The sequence below is a fragment of the Alnus glutinosa genome, chromosome 3 (genome assembly GCF_958979055.1).
Source record: "Alnus glutinosa chromosome 3, dhAlnGlut1.1, whole genome shotgun sequence".
In the NCBI taxonomy this organism is placed as follows: domain Eukaryota; kingdom Viridiplantae; phylum Streptophyta; class Magnoliopsida; order Fagales; family Betulaceae; genus Alnus; species Alnus glutinosa.
The window spans coordinates 8,108,409-8,128,181 of record NC_084888.1 but is presented as its reverse complement, the minus strand read 5'-3'; the positions used below and the strand labels follow the sequence as shown (position 1 = coordinate 8,128,181).

The 19,773-nt window shown below is 36.6% G+C and overlaps 2 protein-coding genes and 1 pseudogene across 2 annotated transcripts; 1 reads left to right on the top strand and 2 right to left on the bottom strand.

Moving 5' to 3' along the window:
* Positions 1 to 7,529: 7,529 nt before the first annotated feature.
* On the bottom strand, positions 7,530 to 10,013 carry LOC133864816 (uncharacterized). Its single transcript, XM_062301236.1, has 2 exons — positions 8,228 to 10,013; positions 7,530 to 8,188 (listed from the first exon to the last, which is right to left on the bottom strand). Exon 1 carries the CDS (start codon positions 9,852 to 9,854, stop codon positions 9,039 to 9,041), a length of 816 nt encoding a protein of 271 aa, XP_062157220.1. The 5' UTR covers positions 9,855 to 10,013; the 3' UTR covers positions 7,530 to 8,188; positions 8,228 to 9,038.
* A 981-nt stretch (positions 10,014 to 10,994) lies between these two features.
* Positions 10,995 to 17,029, top strand: LOC133863734 (uncharacterized). Its single transcript, XM_062299806.1, has 3 exons — positions 10,995 to 11,380; positions 14,401 to 14,549; positions 16,641 to 17,029. The coding sequence occupies exons 1-3, from the start codon at positions 11,195 to 11,197 to the stop codon at positions 16,777 to 16,779; spliced, it is 474 nt and encodes a 157-aa protein (XP_062155790.1). The 5' UTR covers positions 10,995 to 11,194; the 3' UTR covers positions 16,780 to 17,029.
* A 2,078-nt stretch (positions 17,030 to 19,107) lies between these two features.
* On the bottom strand, positions 19,108 to 19,661 carry LOC133863114 (uncharacterized; annotated as a pseudogene).
* Between the last annotated feature and the right edge of the window lie 112 nt (positions 19,662 to 19,773).

Sequence of the window (19,773 nt, the reverse complement as noted above, 5' to 3'; positions counted from 1 at the left end):
ATGCAAATCAAATTTCTATAACACCAAAAATTCTTCCAATAACAAAATCATATATTTTCAGCTCAATGATTTAGAATCACCTTTAAATAGAAGCATATCATCGAAATCTATAATCATTGGCTGCTATCATAAAATTGATATTGATCTTTTAAACCTCAAACTCAACCAATATAAATCAGGTTGAAAATCCTTATTTAAAAATTCCGACAGTTCATCATAATTGATAATCTAGACTTCAGTGAAGAAATCCTCATTCAAAAATTATATATCTCCATATCAAGATTCTCAATTTGTGGCTAAAGTTTATAACACCACAGTCTTACCTAACAACCCGAGCAACTGAAATCCATTCCTAAGGCTGAGGATCAGTTTAATCCACTAACCATCTAAGGGTCCGTTTGGGTTTGCGATTTCAAAAAGTGCGATTTAAAATAACGATTTTAAAATGTGCGATTTGAAAAAAATGATTTTTAAAAACGCAGTTAAGCGTTTGGCAAAATCGCAGTTTGGCCTTTAAAATTGCGAATTTACCTTTAAAATTCTGCGTTTTCAAAAAAGCACCATCTTATCTGCGATTTGAAAAAGCAAATTTTTTGCGTTTTCAAATCGCAATTTTTAAAAACGCAGTTCCCAAACGATCTATGTTCTGCGATTTGGTTTAAAATCGCACTTATTGTCTACGAAATCGCAATCCCAAACGCACCCTAAGCAAATGTTATCTCATCCACAAATGTTATTATAACTAAAACTGGGAAAAACTAGATTACTAAATAAGGAAATCACAAGCTTCTGGAAATAACTCCATTTTATTCGAAAAATCTCATTGCGTCCTACTCCACATGAACACAATTATTATGCTAACAATGAACTTCTCAAGTGTAGAAATTCTTAATCCAATTAATTGAGTACTAAATTCACTCAATTTTAGATTACACATTTACCTCGTATGATAGTAATCTTACTTGGCATTAATACTTGATTTGAGCGTAGACATTCGCATCGTAGTGCGTGATCCTGATTTTGTTAAACCATTGCATGCTCCCAGCATTCCTTTGCGTCGTCATTGTTTGATTGCAGCGAAGGACAATCGATCACAATAAAAAGGCGCTCATCCAATCAGTCAATCAAACACATATTAGTAGCAAAGATAGTTGATCAAATATTGGTAATAAACATGAAACTTATCAGTTCACTTATTCAATCTATGATCTAACCAATCTTAATCATTATGTCCAAAATATCAATCTATATCTTAATAGACAATCCTTAAATGATCGATTCTTTGATTGTTTAGAATTCCTATCTCCAAATTTTTAATTAGCAAATCCACTGCTTGCATAACCTCAAAATTCACAGACCGAGTCATCAAGCCCTAACAATATAAATTAGAATACATGAAGGATTAATAATCCATACCTCAAAGCATTGCAATATTCTTTGTGAGTCCGTTATAATTCTCCATCACAATTAAATCAATCTTATCAAAGAAAATAATAATATCAAAGATCTTCTAAGACTCATATACCTTGAACTTTTATTCCTTTGGTTCTTTACTTAGGTACTATAATCTTTTCTTATTCCTGAATAAATACTATTATCCTCATAGGTCACTGAATTCAAGCCTATCATCAATCCAGTTTAACTATGTAGTTGATCACTCCTTATATTTGATAATTAAGGTACTTCTCAAAATTAGGATCTTCCGAAAGATTCATCTTATTTGAATCACATATCATATAGATTATCTTAACCTCTAGAAAACTCCAATAATTTCTCAATAAATGGATTCTAACTTTGTCAAAGTTATCTGATCATAGGAATATAATTGCTCCAAAGATCATCAATTTATTTAATCAACTTATTCCCCTATATGTCCTTAAAATACATGAATCATGACTATTCCACAAAACATGTTCCTAGGTGCCAATCCATCCAAAACAAATTGGTCTATAACCAATGCAATCTAAAACAATTGCTACTCTTCAAAAAGATTGTACAACTTAACACTTAGGTAAACAGATCTTGAAAACCTATCCTACTTTGATACTGATCATAACTTATACCTAGGTATTAATTCCAACTTAAAGACTGCAACTTTAATAAGATCAATCCTATGGTCCACAATGTCAATCTGCTATATGCAAGATCACATCCACTCCCTAAATTCTATAGAAGTTAAACTCTAAAAAGATCCACTCCTACAGTTCATAGAGCAAATTGCTCTGATACCATCTTGTCACGCCCCCGTTTTGGGATATAAGGGGAAACATGAACTTGAGTGCTAAAAACTTGTACATTTACAATATAGAGATTGTAAATTCCTATTTTATTATTATAGCCTATAATTAATTAATTACAAAACCATAAACTCCAAAAAGGGATATACTATACAATAGTTGGTCCACAACGATCCATTTCTCTTAGCGAGGTCTACACCTTTACAAGAAATAACTTCGTCTTACTGTGTCATCTGAAAAAAAAAAAAAAAAAAAAAAAAAAAAAAAAAAAAAAAAAAAAGGGGAAAAAGGGGTGAGTTTGACAACTCAGTAAGGTAAACACAACAAACAAGGGTATAATATTTTTCAGAAATTCTAAATAATTTCAAATAATTTAGCAGGTAAAGAAATAGTCAAATAACATGAAAATAGATCAAATGCAGCATGGTGCTTGAACCATTTATACAGTGTGTCAGTTTTACCCTCCACCGGCCCACCTCCGCTATTTAACTGTGAGCGGGGCACGTTACTTTTGGCATGTCCACGGGGACCGATCCCGAAGGACCAAATCGCTCATCCTGTCGTCACAAGGGAGAGCCGACGGATTAGGAACTTCCCTAGGTGAAGCCCTCCCGACCGATAGCCCACACTTTGGGTGTGGTTGCCATGCTACCCATATGGATCTGAATCAAAACACGATGCAGCCGTGGGAAAAACTATGTGTAATATATGCACATATAATTACGATAATATCATCATTATCCGCTCACATGGAGCACATGCAACATATATGATATGTTGCACAAATACAACTATACAGAATCTCATGAAATCATCATATAGCACATATACATTTTGAGAACCATAGTTTCATTATCTTAATTCACACAATTCATACTTTGAAAGCTAAAATCATATAATCACATGATTTCCCAATCGCATTTGATAATAAGAGTAATATCATGACAGAATTTAAAGTGACAATCAATATAGAGAAATGAAGGAGTTTTAGGAAAATCCCCGACTTTTTCTTTTGAAAAGTTTTATAAAAATTTCGCTGGGGTTTTTAGGTTGTATTCCCTTACCTGGATTTATCATTAGCGTCGGGTTCAATCTTTTACCTAAATAAATTGAATGAAGAAGCTTAGAAGAATATTCTAAAATTTTAAGTCTAACTTAAACTAAGGTTCCTACATATATCCTATATAACATAAAACCATAATCTTCTAAAAAAAAATGCCGCATATTTATATTCATAAATAATTCAACAACGCTATTTTATTAGACTAAGATATCTCACTCAGAAATTTCAACATGAAATCATTCGGCCTAATCTACAGAAAAAGCTCTCTCGCCAACCCGAAATTCACCCTCAACTTAACCAACAAAATTCAGAATTTAATTCATCAAAAACTTCAATATCTAACATGTTTTCTACAGAATATCCTTCTCAACCTCAAATAGTAATTAAAAACTCATTTAACATCAATGGAAAATCTAAAACACTTAACCGGTTTTTCTTCAGAAAGCAAATTCTATCTGGGGCATTACAGGCCGCCTATCCTGCATTAAAACGACTCTAATTCCTATTCCTGAGGCATCACATTCAATCTTGAAAGTTTTTTTAAAGTCAGGTAATGCTAACACAGGTGTAGAACATAACCTTTCTTTAAGAGTAGCAAATGTATTCGCTTGATCACTCCACCAATGAAATCCAACATTCTTTTTAATTAGTTCAGTGAGTGGTGCAACAATGGTGCTAAAATTCTTAACAAAACGCCTATAAAAGCTAACTAAACCATGAAAGCTTCTTACCTCAGTAATGCTTTTAGGCGTGGGCCATTCCTTGATAGCCTTGACTTTCTTTTCATCCACCTCAATACCTTTTGTACTAACAACATAACCAAGAAAAACAACTTTTTTCATGCAAAAGGTACATTTCTTAAAATTAACATACAACTTTTCACATCTCAACACATCTAACACACATCTCAAATGCTTAATATGTTCATCTAAGTTCGTACTGTAAACTAGGATATCATCAAAGTACACGACTACAAATTTGCCTATGAACGCACGTAATACATGGTTCATTAATTTCATGAAAGTACTAGGCGCATTTGTAAGTCCAAATGGCATAACCAACCATTCAAAAAGTCCATATTTAGTCTTAAAAGCAGTTTTCCATTCATCTCCCTCTTTCATTCTAATTTGATGGTATCCAATTTTAAGATCTATTTTACTGAAAATACATGAACCATGCAATTCGTCAAGCATATCATCTAATCTAGGAATGGGATGACGGTACTTTACCGTAATATTGTTGACTGCTCTGCAATCAACGCACATCCTCCAAGTCCCATCTTTCTTTTTCTTCATAGAAAACTTTTCAGTTTTCTCTACTTGTTTTTTATTGAACTAAGAACTTATTAAAGACAAACCCTTTGTGGCATTCTAACCAAATTTAGGTTCTTGAAACAAGATTTCAACGGGTCTAGATCTTCTTGACTTGATTTTTGGCTTTCTTGGGTAGGTTTCAATTTAATTGTGGGTTCAAAGGAGTTCAATCCCACGGGTTCACATCATTTGTAACGTATGAGCTTTTGTTGACGTTGTTGTCCTATGCTTTGTGGTCTTTTGCTGTGCATGAAATGTTGTAAGAACCATTCTCTCATTGCAGATTAAATGAAAATGTAGTGACACATGCAATGGTCATTCAAGGGAGCATAGGAATGAATTAATACTTTCCAAGCATGGATACCATTTTTTTTTTTTTTTTTTGTGTTTTGGATTTTTAAAAATTGATTTGATGGGCTGACATTTGAAAAAAGTGTTGCATATGGGATTTACAAATGAAAATTGATTTTGTAAAATTTGAGAAGTGTTTTTTAGGAATCCGGCTTGTTAAAGGGTAATTGATATAACAACTCTACTTATTAGGGGTTGGACTCAATAAATATTTAGCATTTGTCCTTTCTGACCTTCTCTTAGCCTAATACCAACCACAAATTAAATTAGCCCCCCCCCCCCAAAAAAAAAGTACTTTTTCTTCTTTTCTTTCCTTTTTTTTTTAATTTAAAAAGGAAAAAGAAGAAAAAGAAAAGATAGCGACGTAAAGCAAATTGTAACAAGCTTGTTACTGATATGGGAATTTTAGAAGAATTATAGAAATAGAAATGGGAAAGAGTTTAATGGAAGATCAAAGAAAATGTAAATTTGTATTAAAATAGCAGAATTCAAGATCGCTACTCTCCAATGTTCAATGACCAATCATGTTAGTATTTTATATTGGCTACATTCTGGATAAACAAAAACACTTTATGTAATGGTTGCAATTAACAGGATGGTCGGTTTTCAATTTAGAATCTCCATGTATTCAGACAATGTTCAAATCAAAGAAAGTATCTGATCACAAGCTTCTAGAAGATGTCCATGAAGAGTCCATGCAAAATCCAAGACAAAACAACCGACACCTGTGCAATCGTCCGGACGGACCTTTGAAGGCGTCCGGACGCCCCTCAGTGTCCAGCAGATAACGATAAAGACGTCTGGACATTAGAGCAACACCGTCCGGACGCTAGAACACCGTCCGGACACTAGGTCAATCATTATTCAACAAGGAGTTGGATTTCAAAAGTCGACACTATTTGGGAAGTCTCTGCAAGCCGTCCGGACGACGTGGCAACACGTCCAGATGATGTCCAGTATTTCAAAATAGTCTAGAGTTCCCTTCGAACGTGGAAAGGATTTTAGTGAAGACAGTCCGGACTTTCGGTCAAGCCGTCTGGACGTGAACCTGATAAAAATAGAATTGCGCTGTTTCTGAAAGGATATCGTAGAAAACCGTCTGGACGAGGCTAACTTCAGTCCGGACGCTTGCCAGCCAAACCCCGAATCTCAGCAATTTTAGGTTTCCTGTAAGCCTATAAATAGAGGGCCCTAGGCTTGTGTTTTGTATAGAATTAGACAGTGAATTCCATAGTGCTTTGAGATGGTGTTTAGAGAGAATCGAAGATCCGCTAGCTCTTAAGCCGTTGCTGATGTGTGCTTAGCTGTTCGTGTGAAGTCTATCTTAGGGGTCGGCCCTAAGGTAAAGGAATCCATCAAAAACCCCTTCAGGTGGAAGATCTGGTTGGGAAGCGTTCATGATGTTCGTGTCAGATAGGGTTGGCAATTCGGGTCAGCGGGTCTGGTTCGTGTTGATCTGGTTGACCCGATTACATAATTGGATTCAACACGAACCCGACCCGATTACATAATTGGATTCAACACGAACCCGACCCGATTATTAATCGGGTCATAACTGCAAACCTGAACACGACCCAATAACGAATTGGGTTACACAACACGAACCCGATGAACACGTTTTGCAACTCTGTTAACGCCTGCTCACTGGCCACTGCTCACTGGCACCGCCTCATCCCACTAGCCACGAGGACGGAGGACATGAGGTAGAGCATGTTCGACTGGGCTTGGACAATTGGATCCGAGAACTGATCTGGCAGTCGCAGATTTCGACGAATTCGACGTGCTTGATCAACGGCACCGCCCATTCGACCACCGAGGGTGGGCTATAGTTCACGTTGATGGCGTGCCTGCCGCTAATGATCTCCAACAGCAAGATCCCAAAGCTCAGATCCTAGGCGCAAGATAAATCGTGAAGGAGTCTGGACAGAGGACACTGGACAGTCTCTTGGAGGCTTGGAGCAAATAGGTGACAGGCGTGCCGCGTGAAGAAGGTGAAGGCACTGAAGGGAAAAGAAAAGATGCGGGCATCTGCGGCTAGGGTTGCCCTTTTGCTGTTTTGGAGACTTTTTTTAAAAATATATATATATATATATATATATATATAATCGGGTCTAATCGTGTCTGGCGGGTCAACCCGCAGGTTGACCCGCCAGACACGATTTTAACCGGATCATAATCGGGTTGACCCGAACCAGATTATGATAAACCCAAACCCTTTTTTTTTTCGTGTCAGGTTCGCAGGTCGTGTCAAAAAATGCCAACCCTAATGTCAAAGTTAAAGGTATGACTACTGCATAGGGTTATGCGAATACGAGTGTCTTGTAACTAGCTTTGTTTTTGGATAGTGGGTTTCCTGGGTTTGGCTGCCCCGGAGTGGTTTTTCTCATCACAGAGTTTCCACTTCGTAACAAATATCTTGTCTTATTTAAATTTCGCATTTAAGATATTTGTTTGCATACAAACACACACACTTAGTTTAAATTAGAAGTCAATAATTATTTTCAAATCAAATGATCCAAAAGATACCTCCTTCAGCCGATTATGGTTGTATATACTGCTCTAAGGTTCTACGTGAATTACAAGTAATCAAAACGCAGGGAATTAAGAATAAAACGACAATACAATCGAGAGAGCTGCTAATAATTGAACACGTGTGTAACTTCTTTTCAAACTGCAACCCAGCTGTTAAGCACTTGACTTCAACCCACACAACAGCTGCCACGTGGTCTTCAATAGACAATAAGCTTCTCAACACTTATGTTGTCATTCTTCAACCTTATTCACTTCAAACCTTCTGTAACCCATAACCACCATTGATCTTATCTATGATAATTCGCTTGTTACAATACTCCCCTGTTTTAAACACCTTGCCCACAAGGTGTGAGAAGGCTTACTCCAATCAGAACTATCTGCTGAGAAAGGTAGATGGCGAGGAAGGACACCCACCATCAGTGTTTGTTGTACTATCGGCGCATATAATTTCTTTCCACGTACTTGTTTTCTCCATTTCTTCTTCCTCTTTCTTGTAGATTTCTTTCTCCTCCTAGGTCAAAAACCCAAATGGCATGTACAGACCTAATGATTTTGACATGAATGGCATGCTGCATCCCCATTTCAGCTAGGTAGTCATCGAACAGTTTGGCCACCATCAGCTTTGAATCATTAGATAAAATCCCTGGCCTTCTTGTTGCCAGAATCTCATGGCTTATTTCTAGTGAGTCAACCTCATGGACATGCTCTAACTTTTTGGAGACAGTCTCAACATCATTAGCCATATTGTGCATTCTTACAAACGTTACATCAGAAAGCCACCAACTCTTCCCCCCTATGTAGCAATATCCCATTGCTTCATGTGCAGTAGCCGGCACCAAGAAAGATGTATAACTCCCCTGTGATGCAAAATCCCGATTGAAGATGGTTACCGGATGGGACACAACTAACTCTCTGATCTCTTGAGCCAGTAGTTGAACCTAAGTTGCAAGAATTGCAGTTTCATACTCGTAAGGCAACACCTCTGCTTCATTCACACCCTTTAGCAATTCCTGAAGCTGTGCTATGATTTCCGACAGTTGCCCGCTCCTCAAAACAATCGAGCCCATCAAACCTAGAAACTGGCACTTGCCTCTGAAACACGTACACCCAACCTTCAACATCACACAAGCCGCCAAAAAGGCGTTGAAAGACTTGGTTGTACGCTCATAATTCAGCTCAGACATTTCTTCGAACACCTTGTAGGCATGGTCAAACATGCTCGTTTTTTCAGAGACAGAGTGCAATCCCCTCAATGGAGATGTTCAGGTACAACTCTTGTGCTAGCCCCCGTCCCAACCTATCTCCAACACTCATGAAAAGCAAGAATTCCATTACTTCAAACAACTTGCAAGAACCTTCCAAAAATGTTGCTGCCAGCAAAAAAGCTCGCATGATCAATTTTTTGTTATAAGCATGACCAAACCTGAACAACACTTCTTGGCCAACTTTGGTAAAATTGAATTTATAATCATCAAATGGCAGAAGGACCTGGTTGACCCGAAACTCAGTGGGTTGTTTCTTCAGATAGTGTCCTTTGTTTAGCTAGCCAACAAATCCATAGATATGTGCTTTGGCCACTTCCTCTTCAACCTCCGCATCCCCTTCTTGGACCACTTGTTTCCAACGCCATTTATGCTTCCGGACCACCAATTCCACTTCATTCGACCTTTCATCAAACAAGTGTTGTTCATTATTATCACAAGTAACCCAATTTGGAAGCTGCTTCTCCACAAGGAATTCTGAATTGGGTGGTTGAGGACTTTCATCAAACGGGTGGTAGGTATTTGCAACCAGAATTGTTGCTTGAATCTGCGTGTAAATTGCTTCGCCGTTTCTTTGCTCCTCTTCTCCTGCCTTGATTTTGTCTAGGCTTCCTACATTCTTGTTTTCTTGAATTTTCCGGTCACACACCTCGTCTACCTTCATAGGAACGAGATTTAATGTTGAAATTTGTAATTTCTGATCTGTGTCTCCAACTTGAACAAGTTCTGGAATTGAGCCTTCAATTGGATCTGATTCCGGATCTAATTCTTGAATCAACGTGTGGTTTTCTTCTAACTTGTCTATTGCATCACCTTTTTGCTCCTCTGATTCTTGTTTGACTTCATGTACGCGAAAGAATTCATGATGTCCGAATTGAATGTTAATGAGCCGCACAAACTTCTCCCAATCAGCATCTATTGTAAAAACTCCACTTCTCTCCATTGTTTCCAACCAAGTTAGAGCCTCACCTTCCATGTAATATGAGGCCATCATATATTTGTGAAGATCGTTGGGAGTATTATAGTAAAGAAAATTTTGCTGAAGCTGGAACATCCAAACTGAAAGGTTTTTTCCATCAAAATGGTGAAGATCCATGGATTTAGGGTTTGCAAATGAACAAAATCAAAAATCAGTGGATCTGGGCTCTGATATTACTTGTAATAAGCTTGTTACTGATATGGAAATTTTAGAAGAATTATAGAAATAGAAATGGGAAAGAGATGAATGGAAGATCAAAGAAAATGTAAATCTGTATTGAAATAGCAAAATTCGAGATCGTTACTCAATGAACAATCAAATGAGCCAAAAGATACCTCCTTCAGCCGATTATGGCTGTATATACTGCTCTAAGGTTCTACGTGAATTACAAGTAATCAAAACGCAGGGAACTAAGAATAAAACAACAATACAATCAAGAGAGCTGCTAATAACTGAACACGTGTGTAACTTCTTTTCAAACTGCAACCCAGCTGTTAAGCACTTGACTTCAACCCACACAACAACTGCCACGTGGTCTTCAATAGACAATAAGCTTCTTAACGCTTTTGTTGTCATTGACTCATTCTTCAACCTTATTCACTTCAAACCTTCCGTAACCCATAACCACTGTTGATCTTATCTATGATAATCCGCCTGTTACACAAATCAATTATACTTCTAACTCAAGTCAATAGACAATGATTATTTTTTCTTCAAATGATTAGGTGAATATAGAGAGTGACAATGGGCGGTGAAAAAGATTATTGCAAACATCTTCACTTTTGTTCTTCCGAAATTCACATAAAAATAATCACACTATCCTACTATGGTAAACTAAGAAGTTGTTATAACATGTTACAGAAAGAAGCCACTTATTGGTAATAGTTTTAAAAATATTAAAAAATAAAAAAATATATTTTTAACAAATTATTAACAAACAATTTAAAATATAAAACACTTTTCAAAACAAATTTTAATCACAAAATATTTTTGTGTTTTCCTTTTTCCTGTGGTCCTCGTTTCCTCCACAAGAAATGCATATCTTTTTTTTTTTCTTTTTTTTTTTTTAGATGAAATGCATGTCTGATTTATCAAACAACCAACGCAAATGAAAAAAAAAAAAAAAAAAAAATCTGAAAACCTCAACGACGCCGTCTTGCGTAGATTTTTTGTTGTCGTTGTTATTGTTCTCTATCTGGGTATTCAATTGTAGCTTCATTTTGTGTTCAAAGAAGGAAAAAAAAAAAAAAAAAAAAAAAGGTTGTAGCTTCATTTTCATCGGCGTCACGAAGAGACAGAGAGAGAGAGAGAGAGAGCTCTGCTTTTTGGTTATTTTCTTCTCTTGCGGTTCGGGATTCGACCCATCAAAGCTACAGTCAGCAAAAACCATTCTGGCACATAAATCGGTTTCCAATCAAAGATTTTGATCCGGAAACGAAGATTAATTGAAAATTTGGATGGCGAATCTGTACGTGAAGGCTGTGCCGCCGGCGGATCCGAATAAGAACACAGAGTGGTTCATGTACCCAGGGGTGTGGACTACGTATATCCTCATCCTCTTCTTCTCTTGGCTCCTCGCCCTCTCCATCTTCGGCTGCTCTCCTGGCATGGCCTGGACCATTGTTAATATCGGCCACTTCGCTGTACGTTCATACTCTCTTTCTTACTCTCTCCTCTCTATTTCTATTATGTTGTTTGAGTTTTGGGTTTTGAAGGTTGTTTATTGGACGTATTTTAAAAAAAAAAAGAAAAAAAGAAAAAGAAAAATTGTTTCTTCAATTGGGTGGCATGTGGGTTGGGTCTTAGAGTTTGTGATTGTATTATGCTGTTTGATTTTGTTATTTTGTTATGAAAGATAGAATACCCATATTGTTGTGTTTTTTGTTTTGTTTTTGATCTGGTCATGTATTTGGTTGTGATTTTGACATGACTTTTGAATTTGGGTTTAGGGTTTTGGTGATTGGTTGTTTGTCTCTTGTGGTGTTTTGTGCATGAAGAAAGAAGACCCAAGTTGTAATATTTATTGTTTGAAGCTCGAATTTGCTGATTATAGGTTGTAAAGAAGTGAGTGTACGTTTGAGTTTGGATTTTGTATGGATGGTAGAAAATAAGACCAGTATTGTTAAGGCACTCTTGCAGTAATATAATATATCTTACCCTGGGTTTTGTTGATAAAACAGTTGAAAGGATAATGTACATTAAACAGTTGAATCTGATGTTTCACTTATTTTGCTTTTGGAGAAATCTGAACTAAGCCAAGTAGTAGTATCAGACTCAGTATTTTAATGTACCCAAGGCGTTATCACTCAATTCAGAGTTTAGTTTTGTTGCATATTAAATTGTAGAATATTTTGGATTGAAAAATTCAACTAGTCAGATTTTTCTGAGAGCGGCTAATGATTGAGAGTTTGTAATCTCTTGGTCCCGCATTGGAAAGATGAGTAGCCCACGTAGAGCAGGTGATTTATAAAGACATTCATGGGTACTAAGTCTCATATTACTTAGTTACTAGATAAAACTGAGCTTCATAAGTGATTTTAGTGATAGTGCAGATGTGGCTAGCGTTTTTCATGGTTCGTTACAAAGTTGGAATTATTTACTTTGTTTTCTATCAAATTGAAACAAGATAGTGTAAAAAAGCTTTGTTGGAACCCTTCCAAGAAGGGGTTGTTTGACATGACAACATTTCTTTCTCATGGAAATGTATTTGGTAGAGTAAGGCCTCTTTGAGAGTGACTTTCTTCGCTTGATCGGCTGCTTTAAGTCATATATTCACTTTGGATAACTTAAGAAAGCAGTATTGTGATAGATTGGTGTTGCTTGTGTAAGAAGAGTCGGGAAACCGTTGATCACCTTTTACTTCATTGCGAAACATCTAGTGCCTTGTGGAACTCTATCTTCAGCTTGTTCAGTTTAGCATGTGTCATGCATCGTCGAGTGAGATCTCATCGCTTGTTGGAGATGGCAATTTGACAGTCTTCAAAGCGAAGCTGTTTGGGGAATGATTCTGCTCTACATGATGTGGTGTATTTGGAGAGAAAGAAATGACCGAACTTTGAAGACAGTAGAGGACACTGACGAAGTTAATGGCCTTCTTTAATACCCATTTCCATTGGATGACTGCTTATGATTGTTTTCATATCTATAGTTTTCATGAATTTTTTTATCCTTTCTTTTCTTTTCTTTTCTTTTTTTGGTTAGGTGTTTCTCTTATATACTTTCTTGTACTTGGGTGCGTTCTTTGGTTCTTAATGAATTTCGATTGCTTATGAAAAAATAAAATAAAATAAAAGAATGGAAAAGTACACATATTCCCCTCAAACTACCACTCTATTGTTAATGTACCATCAAAACTACCAATTGTGTCATGTCCTCCCCCCCCCCCCCCCCCCCCTAAACTACAAAAAAATGTCAATTCTCCTAATGCCAACAAAAAGACAAAAATAACCCTAAAAAACTTTCAATAAGACAAATATATCCTTATAAATTCGAAAAAAAAAAAAAAAAAAAAAAAAAAAAAAAAACGAGATTGAAAAAATAAACAATGAAAATCCAAAGGGGTGGCCCAAACTGAAAATTATATAATACAAAACCAAAAAAACATCTTTTAAAATTGGTTTTTTTTTTTTTAAATATCTTTTAAAAAAAAAAAATTGATTTTATATATATATATATATATATATATATATAATTTTAAGAATTTTTCAAATTCTATGAAGGGTATTTTTGTCATTGGGGGGACATTGACATTGTTTAGTAGTTTAGGGAGGGACATTGACACAATTGGTAATTTGGGGAGCACATTGACAATTGGGTGGTAGTTTATAGGGTGAATGTGCATTTTTCCAAAAAATAAAAATAAAAATTGATCAATATAATAGAGCAATAGAGTTCCAACTTCCAAGGCACTTTGATTGATTGAAGAGATGAGAATGTGGGGAGTGACAAATGATTCCAAACTTCACTCTTGTATCCATGCTTCACTATAAGGGCATCCCATACACTGTATCAGCTAACATCTTTGCTTGTTCTCTTCTTCACCCCTTAATGAGCATCAGTTTCTAGGGAGGTAAAGCTTGAATATACCAGTGCATATAGATGGTGAGACCAAGTTAATCATGTATACATTGAGGTCTTTGAAATGTTGCTGTCCTTTACAATTTCTTGACTGATGGATTGGGCGAGATGAGAGACTGGATTTTTATTATTTAATGGAATATAACAACTCATTTTTCATTTTATACCAGCTTAAAACATATTCTTTCAATGTCAATGTTTTGAGAGTTATTAATTGAAACAAGGCCCCCATCCCACTCCAAACCCCTTTTTGTTCTAAGCAAGATTGAACCTAATACTTGCACTACCCTGATCAACCCCTTTTCTACTTGTCTTTGGACCAAATGGTATCTGATCCTCCTTAAATAAGTGGTGGAGGGTGAGTTCACGTGCTCAATCTCAATGGGTGTGTTAGTTGTATTATTATTATTTTTTTTTATTTTTTTTAAAAAAAAATCCACTTTAGACAAGGCCTAGTTCTTTTAGTTAAATCATCTGGAAGGCTTAAGTTCTATGTTTATTCTTCTGCTGTGCGAGTTTATGCCTTTCACTGGTACGTTGAGTTTCTTCACTTCCATGTATGCATGATTTACTGTATCTCCCCCAGGTCACATATCACTTCTTTCACTGGAAGAAAGGAACTCCATTTGCCGAAGATCAGGGGATCTACAATAGGTTAACTTGGTGGGAGCAAATAGATAATGGAAAGCAGCTGACGCGCAACAGAAAGTTCTTAACAGTTGTTCCTCTTGTACTGTAAGTTTACTTCTATGGTATTATGCAACCTGCTCAGATTTTGAAAGTCAATTGATATGTCATTCAACCTAGGGTTTTTTTGTGGTATCATATGCATTAATCTGCTTGTTTACTTCTATTCTTTTGTTATGTAACTTATCAAAAAATTACTATTGTTATGTAATACTATGTTGTTGTGCAGTTAAATTCTATTAGTTAATGAAGATCTTCTTGTTGTCAAGTCAGTTCATGTCAGTTTGTGTGCTGCTTATTTTCGTGCTTTATCAGGAAAGTCTGATCTCTCTCGTTATGTAATACTATGTTGTTGTGCAGTTAAATTCTGTTAGTTAATGAAGATCTTCTTGTTGTCAAGTCAGTTCATGTCAGTTTATGTGCTGCTTATTTTTGCGCTTTATCAGGAAAATCTGATCTCTCTCTCTCTCTCTGCACACGCGCGAGTGTCTGTCCATTTTTTAGGAGTTTTTCTTGGACTTTGATTACTCATTACTATATCCGCCTTGTGTGCATGCTTTATACTTTTGAGCCTTTTAACACTATTTTTTTTAATTGTCTATCCACTTATCATCAACATTCTTAAGTAAAGCCCATGTCTACAGTATACTCTGTATTGACTTCAAGATGAATATCCAGAACAATTTTTCATTCGTTAATTAAAATTATAATTTACTTTTCTTGCAAATTGGTGCCGAGGATAGTTGGGTATATGGTTTTAGCAAATTGTCTAATTATAAGATAAGTATCTTTCTGATTTAGTATCTTTCTGGATGGTGCTGGTCTTAATTTATGCCAAAAGTTGCTTAATTCGAATTGCTAAAGAGAGAAAATTTGTACTAAATTCCAAGCCTATACAGGTGGTCAGTTGTTATCTGGAGGCCAACCCCATTGGTGTTTTAATTTTTAGAGAGATAAAAAAGTATCACGATTGTTTTTAGTACTTCTAGAAAGTTAATAGTTTTTTTTAGAATGTTTTGAGGGCTTAACCTGATCCCAATCTGTACAGGCCAATTCGTTCACTGATACATGCCACAGTTATACATTTGTTTTTGTTAATATGATTGACACCTCATATGAGTTTCCCAAGTTAAGCCAATGAGTTCCAACTGAAATGGCATTTCCTTCCCCCATAAATATAGGGTGAAGGATGTGGTCATGGTTTAGGGCCCACTGGGTGCGTAACCTACTAATAAAGAAAAAAGTTTCCCAGGTTAAGACCTGCATTCTCCTGGTTGTAAAGGCAGCTAGTGGGCTGTGCTTGAGCATTTTTTGTTCCCCTTTTTCAACCACCGTTTCTTTTATAACTGGTAAGTGTATTGAAAGGTAATGATGGATCACATGTATCTGGAGGTTGAGACTGGCTGATAGAGAGGCGACACACCAACTCACTGGAAAACATAGGGGGGGGAGAGAGAGAGAGAGATTCTGCAACTGTGAAATATGAGCGAAGCAACTAAGGTGTGAGATCCACCTGATGGTTGAGGATCTCAGAAAAGAGAAAAGAGAGAAAATTGGGTATCTTAGATCAATGTTGGTGGTTCAGTTTTTGTCAGAAAAATGACCTCTGGCATTGATTGGTTAACCAACTGCATCGGTTTTGCTAAAACAGAAATCGCACCATGCTGTCAGTTGGTGTGGTCTGGCAGCATTGATTCAGTTGGTTTTGTCAGCAGCGTGGACAACCCTAATTTTATTCCTGGAAATTTGAAGTCAATGTCTGAAAAGATCACTCGCAAGATGCTCGATGTAAATCACGAGAAACCTTCCTGCAGTTTTGCAAATGATGCATCTACTGATTTAAGCGAAACGTTAAATAGAAACTCAATTTTCTGAAATAGTTTCCTCAATTTGCGTAAGGCAAGCAGAAAATAGAAATCCAAAGTTCTTATTGGATTTTATATTGGAGTAGAGTCTAAAAAATTTCTTCTTGCTGATGGTGTGGTCCATGTTTTGTTTAAGGTTGTTTAATTGTGATGCTACTACCTTGTGAAATGTTTTTTTTTTTATTATTTAGCTACTCATGGCAGTTACTTGGATCTTGTTTGTGAAAGCTAGAGTAGAATCTCATTGATGATTCTCCTTTCTTTTAATTGACAGGTACTTGATAGCCTCACACACGACTGACTACCAGCACCCTATGCTCTTCTTTAATACCCTGGCAGTGATTGTGCTGGTTATTGCCAAGTTCCCCAACATGCACAAGGTCCGGATCTTTGGAATTAATGCAGATAAGTGAAGTGCGGTTTGCATCAGGAAAGAGTTAGATTTACCTGCTTAAAACTGTTATCCTTCACTTGTTCTGGTTAAAAGTTATATCTTTGTATAGAAGTCAGAACCGGAAGGATATTCAAGTATGTAATGCTTTGTGCCGGTGTTTCTTCAAGTTCTCTTGTTTATTGAAGAAATAATTGTATTGAGTTATCTTTGTACAGTAGAGAAGTTTGATACATATGGATTTTCACGGTGGCTTTTCAGTTGATCACATATTTTGACATTGCAATAAAATAATTGCCTAGACCAGGAAAAATGTGCTTCAATAAGCGATGCTTGTCTACATCTGCATACATTGTTCGTGATGAATAAATAAGTGTTTCATATTCAAGGGTGGAAATTACTGATGCTTTCAAGGCCCAATTGTCTCATAGACCCGCCACTAGCACATGAACAAAAGGCCCATAGTTATTATTATTATCAAATGAATAATATTATTTAGTAGATTGTTATATGACTATCATACAATTTGATGATGTGACATTTAAAATCAACTATTGGATCAGCATTAAAAAAAAAAAAAAAAAAAAAAAAAAAAAAATGTTAGTTGATCTAATAGTTGATTTTTATTATCACGTCATCAAGTTGTATAACAGTATACTAAAAGCATTATTCATATCAAATTGATGTAATGGTTTGTTGGGAAATTAAAGAATTTCAAATCTTGAGAATTCAAACTCACAAGAATGAAATTTGTTTAGAGTAGATATCATATTTTTCTTATTTATACACTTATGCTACGTTTGGTTCGCGGAATAGCTATTCTATTAAGAAAATGAATAACTATTACTGTGAATGAAAGCAACAAGAATGAAATAGTTATTCATATTTTTTAATTTGATGACAATACATATGCTCTTATTGAAATTGAACCAAAATTAGTACAATACCTACATAAAAATAATGATAAAATAAAAGATAAACCAGAAATTCAATCGTTATGTGGAATTAATGGAAAGGATGGGAGTTTTGCAAAAGCTAAAATTGCTTGGGATGAGATTTGTTTTCCAAAAAAAAGAGGGTGGATTGGGGCTGAAAAATCTGAAAACTTGGAACATTTCCTCTATGATGAGACATATTTGGAGTTTGTTTGCTCATTTTGGTTCTCTTTGCATTGCATGGGTCCAAACTTATTTGTTGAAATGGAGAAGCTTTTGGAATGTAAGCATCCCCCAAAATTGCTCTAGGTGTTGGAGGAAACTTCTAAAGTTGAGGAGTACAGCTCGAGGTTTCCTCAAATTTGAGGTAGGTGATGGTAAAAACATTAATTAATTTGTGGATGGATCACTAGCATCTTTTTGGTATGCTATTTGAAAAATATGGCTATAGAATCATCTATGATTCTCAAAGCCAGTTGGATGCTAAGCTGGTTTCTGTTCTTAGGAATAGAATGTGATGCTGGAAACCAGCTCGATATAAAGCATTGGTGGACATTCAATGTAAACTTCCTGAGGTTCATCTAGGTGTCATTGATAAGCCTATTTGGACCTTTGCCCGAAATAGAACCTATATTAGTGATGATACTTAGAATTACCTAAGGAAGAAGAAGGATACTGTGGACCGGTAGTCTTTGGTTTGGTTTCCATTTGCCATTCCAAAGCAGGCTTTTATCCTTTGGCTAGCTATGCACAATCGGTTAACTACAGGGAACCGATTACTGGCTTGGGGCTACATAAGAGACACAAATTGTGTTTTCTGCAGAAATGCAACCGAGAGCAAGGATTACCTCTTTTTCTATTTAGTTTCTGCTATAGGATTTGGAGAACTTGTATGCAAAGTTGTAATCCTTTGGCTCCCTCCTCTGATCGGCAAGAAGTAATCAATGAAGGTTGCAGTAAATGGAAAACAAAGGCTTTGATGGGTGTTGACCTCCACAGATTGATTTTAAGCTCCACTGTTTATGGTATTTGGCGTGCCAGGAATGAAGTCAAGTACAATGGGCAACCGAGGACAGAGGAGCAGATTTTGAAGGCAGCCTTCTGGGAAGTTCGGTCCCGAATCTCAAGCAAAGGAAAGTTCAAGAAAAATAGAGATAATGTTAGAATCTGCCATTGTTGGAATCTAGATACAAATATGCTGGTTTAATGCTAGATTGTTTGGTGGAAGATATTCTTTTTACTTGAAAGGATTCTGGTGTCTTACCAGTTTTGTTTTGTTGTGTATCAGGGCTTGTTGCTCTAGTCGTAATGTGTTTTGTTAGTTTTGTGGGACAGTGTATGTACAATTGATTTGTTCGTGTTATTTATTCATTAAAAAAAGAAAAGAATTAAACAAAAAACGTTGCGCATGATAACTATGACCAATTTGTCTTCCTCGTCGCTCGAATTGGAACCGAACTATTCCGCCCGGCGAGCATGTTGTACACGCGTAGAGGAAGATGGAGGAGATCGACGACAACCCAGCTAAGGATGACATCGAACTGGATCTTCCTAGTGAGGAGCTGGTAGCGGCAGAGTGATATGTATAGGAGGATTGGGCCGGAGAGGTCCAACGTACGAGTTCTTATGGACAGTACTGGGGTTGACCCGAAGCGAGTTGAGGATGGACTTGGTTTTGCACCAGATATGGTTTGGGTAGATCTCAAGCTTGTCCAACGACTCCTTGTCCTCGAAGCTCACTCCACCAGGGGCGCTGCCAACGCCATCGATGATAGGGCCAATGTAGATCATGAAAGAGGTGGAAGCCGTTGCGGACTGATGACCAAGGACATAAAGGGGGTGCTTGAGGCCGAGGGCCACGGGGTTGAAATGGCGCGTTTGGGACCCATTGTTGTTGGACTTAAATGCTGGCTCCCAAGTTCCTCCGGGACGGGAACACCACCAGCGAAACCGCGAACTCCTTTGTCATTTCTTGGATTGGAGGGAGAATTAAACAATTGTATATATATTTGAAAAATTAGGGGTAGATATATTTCGGAGGGTATTTGTGTAAATGTCACTTTTAACATAAAGGAATAGCT

Excerpts from the sequence above, each read along its gene's own strand:
- LOC133863734 (XM_062299806.1), top strand. The coding sequence starts at position 11,195 with ATGGCGAATCTGTACGTGAAGGCTGTGCCGCCGGCGGATCCGAATAAG. Across the intron at positions 11,381-14,400 it reads TTAATATCGGCCACTTCGCT|GTCACATATCACTTCTTTCA; the intron begins GTACGTTCATAC and ends TATCTCCCCCAG. Across the intron at positions 14,550-16,640 it reads ACAGTTGTTCCTCTTGTACT|GTACTTGATAGCCTCACACA; the intron begins GTAAGTTTACTT and ends TTTAATTGACAG.
- LOC133864816 (XM_062301236.1), bottom strand. The coding sequence starts at position 9,854 with ATGGATCTTCACCATTTTGATGGAAAAAACCTTTCAGTTTGGATGTTC.